The sequence below is a fragment of the Nomascus leucogenys genome, chromosome 18 (assembly GCF_006542625.1).
Source record: "Nomascus leucogenys isolate Asia chromosome 18, Asia_NLE_v1, whole genome shotgun sequence".
NCBI classification, from domain to species: Eukaryota; Metazoa; Chordata; class Mammalia; order Primates; family Hylobatidae; genus Nomascus; species Nomascus leucogenys.
In genome coordinates, this window is record NC_044398.1 from 38,987,838 (window position 1) to 39,007,361 (window position 19,524).

General features: G+C 39.0%; 1 protein-coding gene across 4 annotated transcripts in view; it reads right to left on the reverse strand.

The window, feature by feature from the left end:
• Positions 1-1,431: 1,431 nt before the first annotated feature.
• Positions 1,432-19,524, reverse strand: part of PARG (poly(ADP-ribose) glycohydrolase) — a 136,203-nt gene continuing 118,110 nt past the window's right edge. For 3 of the 4 annotated variants that reach the window (XM_030798265.1, XM_003278183.4, XM_012503597.2), the window contains 2 exons: positions 3,321-3,449; positions 1,432-2,652 (listed from right to left, as the gene is read on the reverse strand). In XM_030798265.1, coding sequence (XP_030654125.1) covers positions 2,498-2,652; positions 3,321-3,449 — 284 coding nt within the window. In that variant the 3' untranslated portion in view covers positions 1,432-2,497. The remainder of the gene's footprint in view (positions 2,653-3,320; positions 3,450-19,524) is intronic. The other variant, XR_001114968.2, reaches the window with a different exon arrangement.

Sequence of the window (19,524 nt, forward strand, 5' to 3'; positions counted from 1 at the left end):
CTGACATACTACCACTTTTTAGAAGTATTTTGATTTGGGAGATACTACAATGTGAAAACATGTCTATTGGTATCTGTGGAATAAATAAGCTGAAATAATGTGAGGTTTACATAATGGTGAATATGTGTTCAAGGACAGATCATGTATTAATTGATAACAGCTATATTTTTCAGTCTATTATCAATTCTTCAGTGAATGTTCCTTCCCAAATAGTAAAAATTTATGTTCAAGTTTGTAGGACTATTACGAACCTTAATAGAAAATGCAGGATTCCACAACAATGATCTCCATCTTTTACCACCAAGAACCTCCTGTATTAATTTATCCCCAAGGTCTCCATAATTTATCCTCCTGTATTAATTTATCCCCAAGGTCTCCATATTTTAAAATACTTTGATAACCAAGTAAAGTTCATTTGTTAAGCTAATTTTGTCCTTTATGGATGAAATTATACTGTTTGGATTGAGGTAATATAATTCCAGCTACAGTAAAAGAAACTTCACCTTTTGCCCTACTTGTATGGATTCACTACAGGGAAATGTAACATTTCCATTAGAATATAACCTTGTAACCTCTAGTGCTACTTTCCTAGAGTCTAGGCCCCAGTTGAATGGGGATGGCAGTCACTGACTGGCTCTTAGCTCCTACATTAAGTCAACAAAGGGCATTTAGCTGGCCCATCTTACATTTATGTTAGGAGTTAGGCCATTTGTTTACACAGCTCTCCACAAAAGAGTCTTACTTTCTGTGTTCTGGAATACCTAGCTGGGTGACTTCTTACTTGGATTAATGATTTCTCTACCATAAGAACCAACCTACCCTGTTCATGAAACATTTTAAAGAACTGGTCACTTAGTCTTGGGCTGCACAGGAGGGGACGAGTGTAGGGCTAGAAAAAGTGAGGACATGAAACAACCATGAATCTGCAACCAAAGCAAAGAATGGGAAAGATTTTAGTATCAACAGAACTAAAGACAGATTCTTCCAAATTTGAGAGATGACTAAAAATCTTAGTTATTGTGGTAAAAAACTTCAGTGACAAGTGGCTGCCTTCAGGTGCCAAATCTCACTATCCTCTCAATCTCTACATAAACAAAAAGAGCGATGGCCACCAGCCAAGGCCCTGTCTTTTTCCTGCCAGTAGCAGGAGGTCAGGCCATCCACTGAAGTGCCTTATGAATAGGATTTGACTGCTACTGGTGTCTCCTGACAGCTGATGGTAAACCAGAACATCAACAGGGTGGTTTAGGATTGTTTTGGAAATCTGAGTAGTAAGTGCTTCTGGGATGAAATTCTACTTTCGGTTAGCACAGGATTGGCTTTGGCTTTCACTTTAACCTCTGAAAGACATTATTATTTATGTTTGTCGCCAGATTTAAAAATGCACAATTGTGATAAAGGACGTTAAACAGAACCCAGATAATGCCTAAACCTAATTGTTTCCCAACAGTCCAATTTTATTTAGATTTTATGTGCTCACATATAGACACACTTAAAGAGCATATGTTTATATATACATATATAAAATATAGATGATATGGGAGTTTCTGACAAAGTGATTTATTAATGAAAATTCATTCACTATATAACCTTTGAATACCAGAGAAACTTCAATATGTACAAATCAGCATGAAGTTCCCAGTTCTCAAACTTTGGTTATATGCATATGCCTCAAGCACCACAAAAGAAACATTAGTCCTAATTTAAAAAGAAAAAAGTACCAAGAAACAAAAAAAATCTTCAATTCTCTTGAATCTGTTTTCTTTACACAACATCAGGAAAACCTCCTTTTATTCCACATTTCCTTTCATCTCAGCCGGTTTCCAAAACTGGTATAAAAAAAACTGATCAGAGGAAAAAAGACAGACAAACCATTATAGATAAAAGTGATACCTCAAAAGGACAATTTCTGGAAATTATTCTATCTTAAATAAAGAAACTATTTTAACCTAGGAGGTTTGCATTATGCAACATATATGAAAAAAAAACCCTAATTACTAATTTTCAGAATTTAAAAACTTAAACAATGCAAGCATATTAAGAGTGGAGGGGAAGGCTCACAGGGAGATTTTTAGCAAAATCAGTTAAAGAGATTCCTGGATTTCAACTTGTTTCCTGGCATCGCTGGCATCTGCGGGCTGCAGAAGCAACTGGTATAATATATGGGCAGGAAGAAAGAGACCCGACAGGCTGAGCACAACCTTCCATGGGATTTCACAAGAGATCTGATGGACAAAAGAAATAAACATCAAAGAATGAAAACTGAAATAGAAGAAAATAGAAATAAAACATATCTAAGTCCACGTGAGTCAAGATGGAGGGAGTTTAGATGTACCAACTGACAACTGCATATGTGTGGAAGAGATTGCGTCCTTGACTACAAATGTGGATTATATACACATTTATATTAACTTAAGTCAATTCATATATTACACCTGACAGCTCAAATAGGACGTCTCTGGTGGGAGGTGGGAGGAGATGCTATTCGCTCGGCTCCTCAGGTCCCTGTCCTTTGCCCTGAATGGTCAGCGGTCTCTGCACAGGACTCGACGGCATGGTATATGAATGGATAAAGCTTGATGTCTGGTCCAGGGGTAGAACAGTTTCTGCATTCTTCATTGTAATATCGTAGCAACAGCTTATACACGTCTCCTGGAGAGCAAAAGGTCAGACCAGAGGCACATTAAAGTATGTAATTGAAAAAACCTTAGAAAGAACACTCCAGTTTTATCTTAATCTAAATGGCATATGCTCAGACTTGGCTTTTGAAAATACAGCATGAATTTCATACGCCTGAAAGGCTTTCCCAGCACAAATTAAACAAAATTTTTAAAACTCTTTAAAGAAACAACTTCTTTGTTCATGATAACAACAGGCTATACATGGTATACCGTCCATGAACCCTCCTGGGAGTTCATGGCAGCCCTCGTTATACACTTAGCTCCTGAGGTAGCAAGCACACTGGATGAGCGCTGGCAGGTCTGAGAAATAGGACAGTGGGGCTTCTCAGATCTGAACTTACCCTCATTCATCTTTCCCATTTTAGATTTTTATAGACACAAAAGTAAAAATGAACACTAACTCCAGCTTCTTGACCTTACTTTAGTAAGCTGATATACCCTATCAAGACTGTGGATGAAACTCTGCCAGAACAAAAAGACTCTGCAAATGCTGCCCCTCCGAGAGCTTTGTCCTTCCCGCTCAGAGCCATGCTTTTGTTTCTTCGTGCCCACTGTGATTCATCCAGATTTAGCAAGTGTTCCTACTGAATGGTGTACAATCCATCTAGATACCAAGTGTCAAGAGTATCTCCTACTTACCAACAGTGAGTTTCCTTTCAGTAAGGAAAATGTGCATGCTGTAAATGTCTCTCATCAATTCTGAGTCCCCAAAGGTGAAATAAACCACATCTCGCTCAGCTGCAGCAGCTGCCAGTATCTGTATTAGGGCTGAGGCAAAGAGAAAAGACACAGCTACATCATGACATTTTCCACCTAGATACCTTTAGCTCTTTACCAGCTGGTGTGCCACAGCTTCATCCTAGATTAAAGATTTATAAACCTAGTATACATGGTATTAGAAATGGGGAACACAAGGCCGGTCATGGTGCCTCACACCTGTAATCCCAGCACTTTGGGAGGCTGAGGCGGGCAGATCACCTGAGGTCAGGAGTTTGAGACCAGCCTGGCCAACATGGTGAAACCCTACTAAAAATTAAAAAAAAAAAAAAATTTAGCTGGGTGTGGTGGCGGGCGCCTGTAATCCCAGCTACTCGGGAGGCTGAAGCAGGAGAATTGCTTGAACCTGGGAGGCAGTGATGGCAGGTGAGCCGAGATCGCGCCACCGCACTCCAGCCTGGGCGACGGGGCAAGACTCCATCTCAAAAAAAAAAAAAAAAAAAAAAAAGAAATGGGGAACATAGGATGGACATAAATCATCTAGTTGTGTGGCTTTTCAGACATGCTGCCAAGAATATCATCAAACTATAGAATTCCAACACAGGCATCATTGCTGAACCATAAATAAAGGAAGCTGCAAACCATGGGACTAAGGTGGTATTTATATTCGCTTCTATTAATCTGCAATTAAAATTTTTTATGTTTGCTTACTAGATATAATTGCTGTGTCTTATCACACAGCCACTGGTCTTTTGTATAGGCACATTTGGGAGGTCCTAATGTTCTCCTTAATCCTACAGCAGGAGTTCTCAAAATGGGCTGGGGAGCACACCTGAGTCCCTCCTGCACTCCCACCTCCACTGGCCACTGCAGAACGGGAGGCAGAGTTCCTGAAAACACTGGACAGTCACTCTCTGGTGTGTTATAAGAATGAAAAAACAATTGAGATCTACTATTTCCAGGAATCAAGGTTACAAATCACTGAGCCTGAAGTATGTTTCCGAAAATTTAGTTACCTTACAATCTCAATAGATAGGATTTATTTTAAATAACCACAAAATTGAATACAGTTACAATAAATGCCCTTTTGCTAGTTATAGATCTCTTACTTCATAAAAGGGAAGATGGGAATCAAATTAAAACATTAAAGAGGGTATATATATTTTTTGAGATGGAGTCTTGCTCTGTCACCCATGCTGGAATGTGGTGGTGTGATCTCAGCTCACTGCAACCTCTGCCTGCCGGGTTCAAGTGATTATCCTGCCTCAGCCTCCCAAGTAGTTGAGATTACAGGAGCCTGCCACCATACCCGGCTAATTTCTGTATTTTTAGTAAAGACATGGTTTCACCATGTTGGCCAGGCTGGTCTCGAACTCCTGACCTCAAGCGATCTGCCCATCTCAGCCTCCCAAATTGTGGGGATTACAGGCATGTGCCAATGTGCCTGGCCAAAGGGGGTATCTTTTTATAGTTTTGATTTTTGAGAGCATGTTAATATTCTACATATTTACAAATTAAAATTAAAATACTAAGAATGGGAATGGGGAGAAACCTACAGCTGAAGGTAAACTAAAACAAATGAGCGTAATTTTAATTCAAATAAATAACATAACTACACTGAAGGGAAAGGAAGAAGAAAAGGAAGAAAGAAAGAACCCAAGTAACTTACAAAGACAATATATGACTTATATAAGTCCATAAGACCATAATATATGGTCTTAGGCCAGAACTGCAAACAAATTCCCAACTCTTTTTACAAGGTTTGCTTACCATAGTAGTAGAGGTGAAGCAACTCTGAAACTATTTTGAACTGTATTAGAGGAATGAGCAAATGAATAAATGTGTTGATGCTGCTGGGAACTATGTGTCTCACTATGGAAGAAGGGACACACAAAAATGGAATGGAGGAAGACAAAAAAGAACTCTGAGGATGGACTGAAATGGAAAGCATTGGTGTATACTCACGATGTCGAAAATATGTGTATCTGTGTGTGTGTGTGTGTGTGTGTGTACATATACATTTCCTAGCTCTGTCTGCTAAAAGGGCCAAAAGGGAGACACCACAGTAGCAATGAGCACACTCAGCACCCAAATCTTGGTCTCTACCATCATTCCCCCTAAATGGAACTAGATTCCTCAAGAAGTGCTTAATGCTATAGTTTGGACAAGAAAGGTACAAGATGACCTCAAAATATTTTGTTATACCAGAAGGTAAAGAGAAGTGCTCAAATGGATAAAACAAAACGAAACAAAAAACAGAAGGGCCAGCTCTTCCCCACAGGAGAAAGCCAAAGACTAACCGGTAAGTGTGGTTGGGGTATTAGAATAGGAACATCCTTTCTTTGCAACCATTGTGGTAAAGGTCAGGCAAGAATCATTAACAGATGCTAAATCTAGGGAAAATTTTGCCTTTGTCTTCCTACAGATTGCTTATTAGTTACAAGGGAGGAAAAAAACCCTCAACTCTGCAGTGGGGAAACTGGGCAACAGCCTGACACAGTGATCAAAATTAAGATCACCAGTAGTGTCAGATGGCCATCAAGTGTCTCTTGACAGTGTCACTGACACAGCATTCTGACAGAGAATGCATAACCTTAACCTCATCACAAGGAAACAACAGACAAACTCAAAGAAAGTTGTATTCTTTAAACACATCAATGTCATAAGAGATAAAAAAAAGGCTGTGGAAATATTCTTGATTCAAAAGGAGGCTAACAAACATGACAACTAAATGCAGTAGCTGACCCTGGACCCTGTGCTAGAGGGGAAAAAGGCTAGAAAGGGCTTTATTAGGTCATCTGACAAAATAAGAATATAGATGAAAGAGTAAATATCAGTGTACATTTATGAATTTAATAACTATAATGTAAGTTTATATAAGATAATATTCTTAGGAAATACACATTGAAGTATTTAGGAAAGAGGGCATAGTATATGTAAGTTAAGCTCAAATGATTCAGAAAAAAATTATGTGCATGTGTATACATATATATGCATACATAAAGGTGTGTATTTTTATTTTTATAAATTTGAAATTATTTTTAAATAGAAAGTTTTAAAAATTACATAGGAAGAAAAAATTTTAAGTTGAACCAGTAAAATTTGATATTGTTGAGTATTCCCCAGATTTGGGAAAGAATCTATGACATAATATATGTAAGATTCTAAAATACCATCAAAGTATGTCCTAATTTCCAAACTAATATTTATGGAGTACCCACAACATGGGAGGTGCCATGACTATGCCTCATTAATCTCAGAGTATTGAAAGTAATTAACTTCAAAATAGAGATAAGTTTTAATTAAAACTGCTCAACCAACTTATGTATACATTAAAGCTTCAATACACCCTATTTCAAAAGGTTCCTAATTAACCTAAACTACACATAAAAATGGGAACTAATGAATCATAATCTTTCTTGACCAAGAAGTACCATTTCTTACCTTTTACTGAAAATGAAAATTTAGCTTTAAGTATTTACTATTAAAAAAGACAGAGACCCAAAGAAGAGTCTTTTTCCTCCTATTTCCTACTAGATCTCTAGTCATTTGCCATTTGTGAAAATGAAGTATTAATAAAAACATTTAAAATTTATCTCTTTATAGAATTTATTTTATATTAAGAGAAAATCAAAAAGTAAAACCAATTCACATTACATTCTTGATTTCACACTCATTTCTATTTGAGTACATATTGTACCATAAGCACATGTTAGACTAGTTAGGACTGGGAGGCAGGAGATCCAAGTTCTATCTTCAGCCTTCTGCCAGCTATCTAGCTCTGTGACTTTAGCCAGTTACTCTCTGGGCCTCATTTTTCTCAACTACACCATGGAGTTAAATCAGATGCTCCCTGAAGATTCTGTCAGAGTTTAGAAATCCATAATCACTGTTATAATTATTTTCCCTCCATTGAATGCTAGACTATACATACATAAATGAAATTTCCAGAAAGATAATCTCGATCCTAGATACATTAGTAAACACTGACAAAAGTTTATTTTAAAACATCACTGTCTTCAGGCCTCCTTGTCTATAACACCCCCAAGATCTTTGCAAATCTACACAATTATGCTTCATTATTTAAGTGAACGCTCTTGCATCAAAAGTTAGACGAGAATAAATCACAAGTCTATTAGAGTATGTGGACTGATTCCAAGTATGATATAAAAACATCCAATTCTAACTTCAAGCACAATACGTGCCAAAATAATCACTTAAATTAACCTGCAGGGAGCTTGGTTTTAATTTTCTTTTTGGCATCAATGTTAAGCTATGAAAAAATACAAATAAATATGAATAACATAAAAAGCAATTCATAGTGTCCTGCTGCAACAAATGGACCAAGCACAAAATGGGTAAGATGATTGATACTCACACCACAAGTGTGGTGTGAGGCCACCAGCATGTAATATTGGTAACAACTGCTAACACTGGGCTCTTATAGCACACTGAACACTGTTCTAGGAGCTTTACAAACACTACCTCATGATTCCTTACAAAAACTCAACAAGGGAATTATTATTTCCATATTGAAAATAAAGAAATTTAGGCACCAAAAGGTTACGTAATTTGTCTCAGGTCACACAGCCAGAAAGTGGTGGAGCTGACTGGGACACCAACTCAAGAACGCTTGCCCTCACCCACTGCTTCTGGACTGCTGTGGCAATCCACCCTGGTCAACTCCAAGCAGACCTTACCACACGCCAGCCAGAGCAATGTCTTTACATTGCTTATTCAAATGATTTAAATGCATGCTGTCAAGGAGGCCAAGATAGTACAGATTTGAAAGTACTACGCACGTCCTTCTACTGAGCTCACTTTGTAAGCTCTCACATTTTGGGTACCCTGAGAGCTCAGCTTTGGTCACCAGTCCCAAAAGCATTTCACTTCTTCTTTCTACCACACAGCACTCTTTGAGGCCTACTCTTATTCTCCAATTGGTCTTGTCCTCTGGCTACTGTTTTAAATCTTGACACTCCCTCCTTTTCCACTATGGATGTTACTAATGGCTCAATCTTTGGTCCTCTCACCTGCTTTAAATACACTCTCTCTTCAAGAATGCAGCCACCATCTCTAGAACGGTAACTCCCAAATCTCAATCCAGATCCAGAGCTTGCAGCCAATACGGATTAAATAACAAAAGCACACAAGGGTTTCAATCCTGGTTTGAATCTTGGCACTACCACTTGCTATCTGTATGACTCTAGGCTAATTTACCTCTCGACGCCTCAGTTGTTGCCCCTACACAGACAAAACAGAAAACTTACCTAAATAGGTTGTTGTGTGCTAATACAGGCAAAGAATATATTTAGTACAATTCCTAGAACATAGTATGCACTCAATATGTTCTCAACTAATAATAACAATAGTAATGAACATATATTGGTTTTTAAGAAGATGGGGCCAAGTTTGAATGTTGGTTCTGACACTTGCTAGCTGCTCTCTTGGGACAGGTTTATTAGCTGTCTATAAACCTTGGTTCCTCATTCTTAAAAGTGGGGCAATAAATGGAAGGGTAACTGTGCAAACCATAAGAGAAAATGCAGTGACTGTTAAACCTGGCTGATCCCAGCTCACAGATAGTTAAAAAAATTCCTAAAGCCATTTTCCAAGTCCAGTAACTCAGCAGTATCTCTGAGGTGCTGACACAGGTTGAGTATCCCTCATATGAAATGTTTGGGACCAGACTGGCTTTGGATTTCATTTTTTTTTGGGTAATATTTGCAATATCAGTTGAGCATCTCAAATCTGAAAATCTGAAATTGAAATGCTCCAAAGAGCATTACCTTTGAGCATCATGCACTCAAAAACTTTTGGTGAATTTTGGAGCATTTTGAATTTTGGATTTTCAGATTTGGGATACTCAACCTGTAAGAAATACATACTTGCTCCAGACACCTTTGAATGCGCATTATCAAGCAAGACCCCATTCTCAGCACTGGGGCCACAAAAAAGGATAATACAGAAATGTTAAGAAAGTAATCTTCCTGAGCAAGGCTGGGAGAGACCAAGAGAGTGTGATCTGTTCTGGCAGAAGAAAGCAAAGTGAGGAGGAGCCTGTGGTAGACAAACGAGGTGACCTGATCCAATGCTCTATACTCCCACCTTCCATTTTTGGTTGGAAGTCATCCCTTCCCCAACTCCATAACCACACTTCCTATAAAACTCAGTCAAAGGGCTAGTCTAGGCCAATCACAGCATGGTAGAAAATGACGTATCAGCACTGTCTAAATTCTTTTTCTAGAGAAATGGTCTTTCTGGAGTTTAACTATCTTGATTCCAAAATTACAAAATAACTAGTAAAGACATTATTTAAGTTTGATATAAATGGACATAAAAAGTTTCTATATCTCAGAAACATTTCACTTAATATACATATGCCATGGAAATAAATTAGAAATCCTTTAAATCTCATTAGGTTATGTGTCTTGTGTTTCTTGATTCCCTGGCTATGACAATTTGGTCCAAGGGATGAGAAGTAATCCCAGTTGGTCAAATTAGAGTATTTTTCTGGCATTTTAAAACTAAGGAGTCCCCTTTCTTCTTGGGTCGCTCAACTGCAGGTTTGCAAGACTGGAACTATTTGGTCCTGGTTCCTGCCAGGCAGAGACAATCTGATGGAGACAGATGAAAATGAGGCCATTATATTGAAAGAAGCAGGCAGGAAAGGAACCAACACAAACAGAGGGAGAGCCTGATTCTAGGATCAACTCATACCTGAGGTCAACTCTAGCCACGTCAAGCAACAGTCCCCTTTTAGGTGGAAGGCATAAGCTACATTAGTGTCTCTTTCAACCAAAAGAATCCTAATACAGAACTTTTTTGGTGGAAGGGAATGAGGGTCTTTCTGGTGTAGTTACCACTGGAGTAGAATCTTACAAGGGACCGAAGTAATTAGCCAGGTACAGACAGACAGTTACAGAAAAATGTTTAAAGCCCAAGATTAATTAAAGGCACACAGAAGCTAACGAATAAATTCGTTAAATGGAAATTCATTGAGCATATTTTATTTGCAAGTCACTTTTAGGTACTGAAGGTAAGGAATGGGGATAGAAAAGAAAATGCAAAAAATGCAACAAGACACCTTTTAATGATAGTAAACTGGCAATGGCATACTTGTTTACAGGTCAGGTAACATATACAGGGAAGTCCAAGGGAGAGAATACAGTCATGGGTTCTTAGTTTCTGTTCCTGATTGGGCCAGTAAAGCCCTTTCCTCATCCCTCTTTTCCACTTACCACTAGAGAGAGAAACTAAAAACCACAGCTTCAGGCTGCTAAGCACCTAAAACAAAACAAAACAGAACAAAAACAACAAAATAAGGCAAGTTGGACAAACGTAAGTAAACAGCAAAGGAAATGCTAGGAGAAATTTACAAAAGCACAACAGAAGAAGGAACGTTAAAGTAGCACTCAATTCCTTCACAAAATAAGCAAGTAAAGTCAGAAGGACAGAGTCTGACCTAAAAGGTATAGAATCTTACAGCAAAAGAGTAAGTCTTATACCTTTCAGAGACACCTTTTCAAGTGCCAACATGTCTGCAATAATTGACTATGTTAGGTCATGAAGAGAAGTTCAAGAAACACCAAAAAGTAGAAATAGTATTATCTACATTCTTGATTACAATGTAATAAAATTAGACATGAGATAAAAGCAAAATTTTTAACAAACTAACCACTGAGATAATTTTAAGTTATCTCCTAAAATTCTCATGGGTGCCTAGGGTCTGGTGGTACATTTGAGGCAGAAGCTCCCCTACGCAAAAATCTTTGCTGAGACGAGATGTAGAAAGCTAAAAAAAAAAAAAAAAAAAAAAAAAAAAAAAAAAAGCTGCTTCTACCCCAACCATGAGAAAAGGCCAAATGTTGTAATCTACAAAATTATGACTTTTTCTGAGTTTATAGGAGAGCTGAGTTTTCGAGGCAACCAAAGGGTGACAAGCCCCTCTGAGAAGATAAAACACATGAACGGTTTTATGTTTGAAAGTAACAGGAGAAAGAGGTGGTCACCACACAAATGGGTAGGAATAAATCAGCTAAAACTTCAATGAAATGTTAAAAGTCAAGTATGAACTAGAGGGGCACTTTGGAATAGTTAGGAGCACCAGAAATAAGTAGAGCTTGCACTGGCTCAAAAGCTTTCACATAAGCCTCCACAACGTGCTCAGAAAAATGCAGGTCAGGTAGGAGGCCACAGGGAGCCCCTTTGATGGCACAGGCAAGCAGGACGCCACTGGCTGCTGCTGGAGCCAGGTCCAAAGCCCCTCTATCTCCTCCTAGTCCCTTCTCTCCTAGCCTGTGGCTCCTAGGGCCACTGGCTGCCTGAGGAAGAATGTTGTTAGTAAACTGTCTATTGAATGAACTAATATATTAAAAATGTTCTCTTAATAGTTGTCAAAGTAATGTACAATTAAAGCAGTTCAAAACTAATTGTGAGGCTGGGGATGGTAGCACATGCCTGCAGTCCCAGCTACTTGGGAGGCTGAAACAGGAGGATCCCTTGAGCCCAGGAGGTTGAAGCTGCAGTGAGCTATGATCACGCCATTGCACTCTAGCCTGGGTGACACAATGAGACCCTGTATCTTACACAAACAAACAACTAAATTGTGGTAAAACACAAAACTCATGTACAATTAAGTAACAAGCATGGGGGGAGGAGCCAAGATGGCCGAATAGGAACAGCGCCAGTCTACAGCTCCCAGCGTGAGCAATGCAGAAGACAGGTGATTTCTGCATTTCCAACTGAGCTTTGAAGAGAGTAGTGGTTCTCCCAGCACGCAGCTTGAGATCTGAGAAGGGGCAGACTGCCTCCTCAAGAGGGTCCCGGACCCCCGAGTAGCCTAACTGGGAGGCAACCCCCAGTAGGGGCGGACTGACACCTCACACGGCCAGGTACTCCTCTGAGACAAAACTTCCGGAGGAACGATCAGGCAGCAGCATTTGAGGTTCACCAAAATCTGCTGTTCTGATACCCAGGCAAACAGGGTCTGGAGTGGACCTCCAGCAAACTCCAACAGACCTGCAGCTGAGGGTCCTGTCTGTTAGAAGGAAAATTAACAAACAGGAAGGACATCTACACCAAAAACCCATCTGTATGTCACCATTATCAAAGACCAAAGGAAGATAAAACCACAAAGATGGGGAAAAAAAAGAGCAGAAAAACTGGAAACTCTAAAACTCAGAGTGCCTCTCCTCCTCCAAAGGAACGCAGCTCCTCACCAGCAACAGAACAAAGCTGGATGGAGAATGACTTTGACGAGTTGAGAGAAGAAGGCTTCAGACGATCAAACTACTCCGAGCTACAGGAGGAAATTCGAACCAATGGCAAAGAAGTTAAAAGCTTTGAAAAAAAATTAGAGGAATGGATAACTAGAATAACCATTGCAGAGAAGTCGTTAAAGGACCTGATGGAGCTGAAAACCAAGGCACGAGAGCTACGTGACGAATGCAGAAGCCTCAGGAGCCGATGTGATCAACTGGAAGAAAGGGTATCAGTGATGGAAGACAAAATGAATGAAATGAAGCGAGAAGTTTAGAGAAAAAAGAATAAAAAGAAATGAACAAAGCCTCCAAGAAATATGGGACTATGTGAAAAGACCAAATCTATGTCTGATTGGTGTACCTGAAAGTGACAGGGAGAATGGAACCAAGTTGGAAAACACACTGCAGGGTATTATCCAGGAGAACTTCCCCAATCTAGCAAGGCAGGCCAACATTCAGATTCAGGAAATACAGAGAACTCCACAAAGATACTCCTCGAGAAGAGCAACTCCAAGACACATAATTGTCAGATTCACCAAAGTTGAAATACAGGAAAAAATGTTAAGGGCAGCCAGAGAGAAAGCTCGGGTTACCCACAAAGGGAAGCCCATCAGACTAACAGCAGATCTCTCAGCAGAAACTCTACAAGCCAGAAGAGAGTGGGGACCAATATTCAACATTCTTAAAGAAAAGAATTTTCAACCCAGAATTTCATATCCAGCCAAACTAAGCTTCATAAGTGAAGGAGAAATAAAATCCTTTACAGACAAGCAAATGCTGAGAGATTTTGTCACCACCAGGCCTGCCCTACAAGAGCTCCTGAAGGAAGCACTACACATGGAACAACCAGTACCAGCCACTGCAAAAACATGCCACATTGTAAAGACCATCAAGGCTAGGAAGAAACTGCATCAACTAACGAGCAAAATAACCAGCTAACATCATAATGACAGGATCAAATTCACACATAACAATATTAACTTTAAATGTAAATGGACTAAATGCTCCAATTAAAAGAAACAGATTGGCAAATTGGGTAAAGAGTCAAGACCCATCAGTGTGCCGTATTCAGGAAACCCATCTCACGTGCAGGGACACACATAGACGCAAAATAAAGGGATGGAGGAAGATCTACCAAGCAAATGGAAAACAAAAAACGGCAGGGGTTGCAATCCTAGTCTCTGATAAAACAGACTTTAAACCAACAAAGATCAAAAGAGACAAAGAAGGCCATTACATAATGGTAAAGGGATCAATTCAGCAAGAAGAGCTAACTATCCTAAATATATATGCACCCAATCCAGGAGCACCCAGATTCGTAAAGCAAGTCCTTAGTGACCTACAAAGACACTTAGACTCCCACACAATAATAATGGGAGACTTTAACATCCCACTGTCAACATTAGACAGATCAATGAGACAGAAAGTTAACAACGATATCCAGGAATTGAACTCAGCTCTGCACCAAATGGACCTAATAGACATCTACAGAACTCTCCACCCCAAATCAACAGAATATACATTCTTTTCAGCACCACACCACACCTACTCCAAAATTGACCACATAGTTGGAAGTAAAGCACCCCTCAGCAAATGTAAAAGAACAGAAATTATAACAAACTGTCTCTCAGACCACAGTGCAATCAAACTAGAACTCAGGATTAAGAAACTCACTTAAAACCGCTCAACTACATGGAAACTGAACAACCTGCTCCTGAATGACTACTGGGTAAATAATGAAATGAAGGCAGAAATAAAGATGTTCTTTGAAACCAACAAGAACAAAGACACAACATACTAGAATCTCTGGGACACATTCAATTTCCCTGTGTAGAGGGAAATTTATAGCACTAAATGCCCACAAGAGAAAGCAGGAAAGATCTAAAATTGACACCCTAACATCACAATTAAAAGAACTAGAAAAGCAAGAGCAAACACATTCAAAAGCTAGCAGAAGGCTAGAAATAACTAAGATCAGAGCACAACTGAAGGAAACAGAGACACAAAAAACCCTTCAAAAAATTAATGAATCCAGGAGCTGGTTTTTTGAAAAGATCAACAAAATTGATAGACCACTAGCAAGACTAATAAAGAAGAAAAGAGAGAAGAATCAAATACATGCAATAAAAAATGATAAAGGGAATATCACCAGTGATCCCACAGAAATACAAACTACCATCAGAGAATACTATAAACACCTCTACACAAATAAACTAGAAAATCTAGAAGAAATGGATAAATTCCTTGACACATACATCCTCCCAAGACTAAACCAGGAAGAAGTTGAATCTCTGAATAGACCAATAACAGGCTCTGAATTTGAGGCAATAAGTAATAGCTTACCAACCAAAAAAAGTCCAGGATCAGATGGATTCACAGCCGAATTCTACCAGAGGTAAAAGAAGGAGCTGGTACCGTTCCTTCTGAAACTATTCCAATCAATAGAAAAAGAGGGAATCCTCCCTAACTCATTTCATGAGGCCAGCATCATCCTGATACCAAACCCTGGCAAAGACACAACGAAAAAAGAGAATTTTAGACCAATATCCTTGATGAACATCAATGCAAAAATCCTCAATAAAATAATGGCAAACCGAATCCAGCAGCACATCAAAAAGCTTATTCACCATGATCAAGTGGGCTTCATCCCTGGGATGCAAGGCTGGTTCAACATACGCAAATCAATAAATGTAATCCAGCATATAAACAGAACCAAAGACAAAAAACACACGATCATCTCAATAGATGCAGAAAAGGCCTTTGACAATATTCAACAACACTTCATGCTAAAAACTCTCCATAAATTTGGTATTGATTGGTCATATCTCAAAATAATAAGAGCTATCTATGACAAACCCACAGCCAGTATCATACTGAATGGGCAAAAACTGGAAGCATTCCCTTTGAAAACTGGCACAAGACAGGGATGCCCCCTCTCACCACTCCTATTCAACATAGTGTTGGAAGTTCTGGCCAGGGCAATCAGGCAGGAGAAGGAAATAAAGGGTATTCAATTAGGAAAAGAGGAAGTCAGATTGTCCCTGTTTGCAGATGACATGATTTTATATCTAGTAAACCCCATCGTCTCATCCCAAAATCTCCTTAAGCTGATAAACAACTTCAGCAAAGTCTCAGGATACAAAATCAATGTGCAAAAATCACAAGCATTCTTATACATCAATAACAGACAGAGAGCCAAGTCACGAGTGAACTCCCATTCACAATTGCTACAAAGAGAATAAAATATCTAGGAATCCAACTTACAAGGTATGTGAAGGACCTCTTCAAGGAGAACTACAAACCACTGCTCAACGAAATAAGAAAGGATACAAACAAATGGAAGAACATTCCATGCTCATGGATAGGAAGAATCAATATCATGAAAATGGCCATACTGCCCAAGGTAATTTATAGATTCAATGCCATCCCCACCAAGCTACCAATGACTTTCTTCATAGAATTGGAAAAAACTACTTTAAAGTTCATATGGAACCAAAAAAGAGCCTGCATTACGAAGTCAATCCTAAGCCAAAAGAACAAAGCTGGAGGCATCATGCTACCTGACTTCAAACTATACTACAAGGCTACAGTAACCAAAACAGCATGGTACTGGTACCAAAACAGAGATATAGACCAATGGAACAGAACAGAGCCCTCAGAAATAATACCACACATCTACAACCATCTGATCTTTGACAAACCTGACAAAAACAAGAAATGGGGAAAGGATTCCCTATTTAACAAATGGTGCTAGGAAAACTGGCTAGCCATATGTAGAAAGCTGATATTGGATCCCTTCTTTACACCTGATACAAAAATTAATTCAAGATGGATTAAAGACTTAAATGTTAGACCTAAACCCATAAAAACCCTAGAAGAAAACCTAGGCAATACCATTCAGGACATAGGCATGGGCAAAGACTTCATGTCTAAAACACCAAAAGCAATGGCAACAAAAGCCAAAATTGACAAATGGGATCTAATTAAGCTAAAGAGCTTCTGCACAGCAAAAGAAACTACCATCAGAGTGAACAGGCAACCTACAGAATGGGAGAAAATTTTTGCAATCTACTCATCTGACAAAGGGCTAATATCCAGAATCTACAAAGAACTCAAACAAATTTACAAGAAAAAAACAAACAACCCCATCAACAAGTGGGCAAAGGATATGAACAGACACTTCTCAAAAGAAGACATTTATGCAGCAGACACATGAAAAAATGCTCATCGCAGTTGGCCATCAGAGAAATGCAAATCAAAACCCCAATGAGATACCATCTCACACCAGTTAGAATGGCGATCATTAAAAAGTCAGGAAACAACAGGTGCTGGAGAGGATGTGGAGAAACAGGAACACTTTTACACTGTTGGTGGGACTGTAAACTAGTTCAACCATTGTGGAAGTCAGTGTGGCGATTCCTCAGGGATCTAGAACTAGAAATACCATTTGACCCAGCCATCCCATTACTGGGTATATACCCAAAGGACTATAAATCATGCTGCTATAAAGACACATGCACACGTATGTTTATTGCGGCACTATTCACAATAGCAAAGACTTGGAACCAACCCAAATGTCCAACAACGATAGACTGGATTAAGAAAATGTGGCACATATACACCATGGAATACTATGCAGTCATAAAAAATGATGAGTTCGTGTCCTTTGTAGGGACATGGATGAAACTGGAAAACATCATTCTCAGTAAACTATCGCAAGGACAAAAATCCAAACACCGCATGTTCTCACTCATAGGTGGGAATTGAACAATGAGAACTCATGGACACGGGAAGGGGAACATCACACTCCGGGGACTGTTGTGGGGTGGGGGGAGGAGGGAAGGAGAGCATTAGGAGATATACCTAATGCTAAATGACGAGTTAATGGGTGCAGCAAAACAACATGGCACATGGATACATATGTAGAAACCTGCACATTGTGCACATGTACCATAAAACCTAAAGTATAATAATAAAAAATAAAAAAAGAAAATGTGGCAGATATACACCATGGAATACTATGCAGCCATAAAAAACGATGAGTTCATGTCCTTGTAGGGACATGGATGAAACTGGAAACCATCATTCTCAGCAAACTATCACAAGGACAAAAAACCAAACACCACATGTTCTCACTCATAGGTGGGAATTGAACAATGAGAACACATGGTCACAGGAAGGGGAACATCACACACCGGGGACTGTTGTGGGGCGGGGGAGGGGGGAGGGATAGCATTAGGAGATATACCTAATGCTAAATGACCAGTTAATGTGTGCGGCACCCCAACATGGCACATGTATACATATGTAACAAACCTGCACATTGTGCACATGTACCCTAAAACTTAAAGTATAATAATAATAAAATTTAAAAAAAAAAGTAACAAGCATGTTAAAAATATTTTGCCAGCCGGGCACAGTGGCTCATGCCTGTAATCCCAGCACTTTGGAAGCTGAGGCAGGTGAATCATGAGGTCAGGAGTTCAAGACCAGCTTGGCCAACATGGTGAAACCCTGTCTCTGCTAAAAATACAAAAAATTAGCTGGGCGTGGTGGCAGGCACCTGTAATCCCAGCTACTCGGGAGGCTGAGGCAGGAGAATTGCTTGAACCCAGGAGGTGGAGGTTGCAGTGAGCCAAGATAGTGCCACTGCATTCCAGCCCGGGCAACAGTGCAAGACTCCGTCTCAAAAAAAAAAAAAAAATCTTGCCTTCTTTCTTTTGTAATTTTCTTTTTTTGTAAGAGATGTGGTCTTACTATGTTGCCCAGGCTGACCTTGAACTTCAGGGCTCAAACATTCCTCCCACCTCAGCCTCACAAGTAGCTGGGACTATAGGTGCATACCATCATGCTCAGCTTACCCTTATTTCTATTAATAATTAAAGAAATACCAGTTTAAGGATTTATACCTGCCCATGTTACCCACCATGAACATTTTTTATAAGTTTTTTTGTTACAAAAACAATATATGCTCACAATAAAAAAGATGCAGATTAAAAATAAAGTATAAAACATCACTGACCAAGTGTGGTGGCTCACAAGTGTAATCACAACACCAGCCTGGGCAACATAGTGAAACCCCACCTCTACTAAAAATAAAAAATGAAAAAACCCCAACAAAACAAAACAAAAAGAGTATCACCCACTACAGAACAACCATAGTTAATCTTGGCACATAAACAGATAAACATAGAGAACCTCAAACTTGTGTGTGATATTTTATATTCATGATTTAATTTTAAAATGGTTTATATGGCATACATTGTGTATTTCTCCCATTTGTCAATATTCCAAAACCATCCTTCCCTGTCAGCAGACACATTTCTATAATGATTTTTAAAGGATGCATAATATTTTATTGCATAAATGTACCATAATTTCTTTTTTTTTAGCATCATAGTTTAGTAACCAATTCCCCACTGAAGGACATTATGACTCGTTCTAAATAGGGAAATGTCACAGTTACTCCAAAATTTAAATCTCAATAGTAGAGGAAATGAATTGTATAATGGAAATCTTAGACTACTATGCTTGATAGTCACCAGAGCAAGCACAGCTGCAGTCTGAAAGGCTTTTAAGCCAGAAAAAAAGAAAAAAGGAAAAGAAGTGAACACATTTATAAAGTTTTCCAAACTGTCTATCACAAATGACCGTGGCTTACAGCAGACCTAGCTTCTGGATTGATGACTTGAATCTAGTCATTCATTTTACTTAAGAGAAAGACAGGAAAAAAGTGTCTGTCGTAAGATCAATAAGCCCAGAGTGAAAAATAGGTTTCCTCAAACACTGAAAATAGCACCATGCAGTTTTTGTCTTTGAATTTGAAGAAAATGTAGGTGAAAGTCTTTCGCATAAAGGGACAG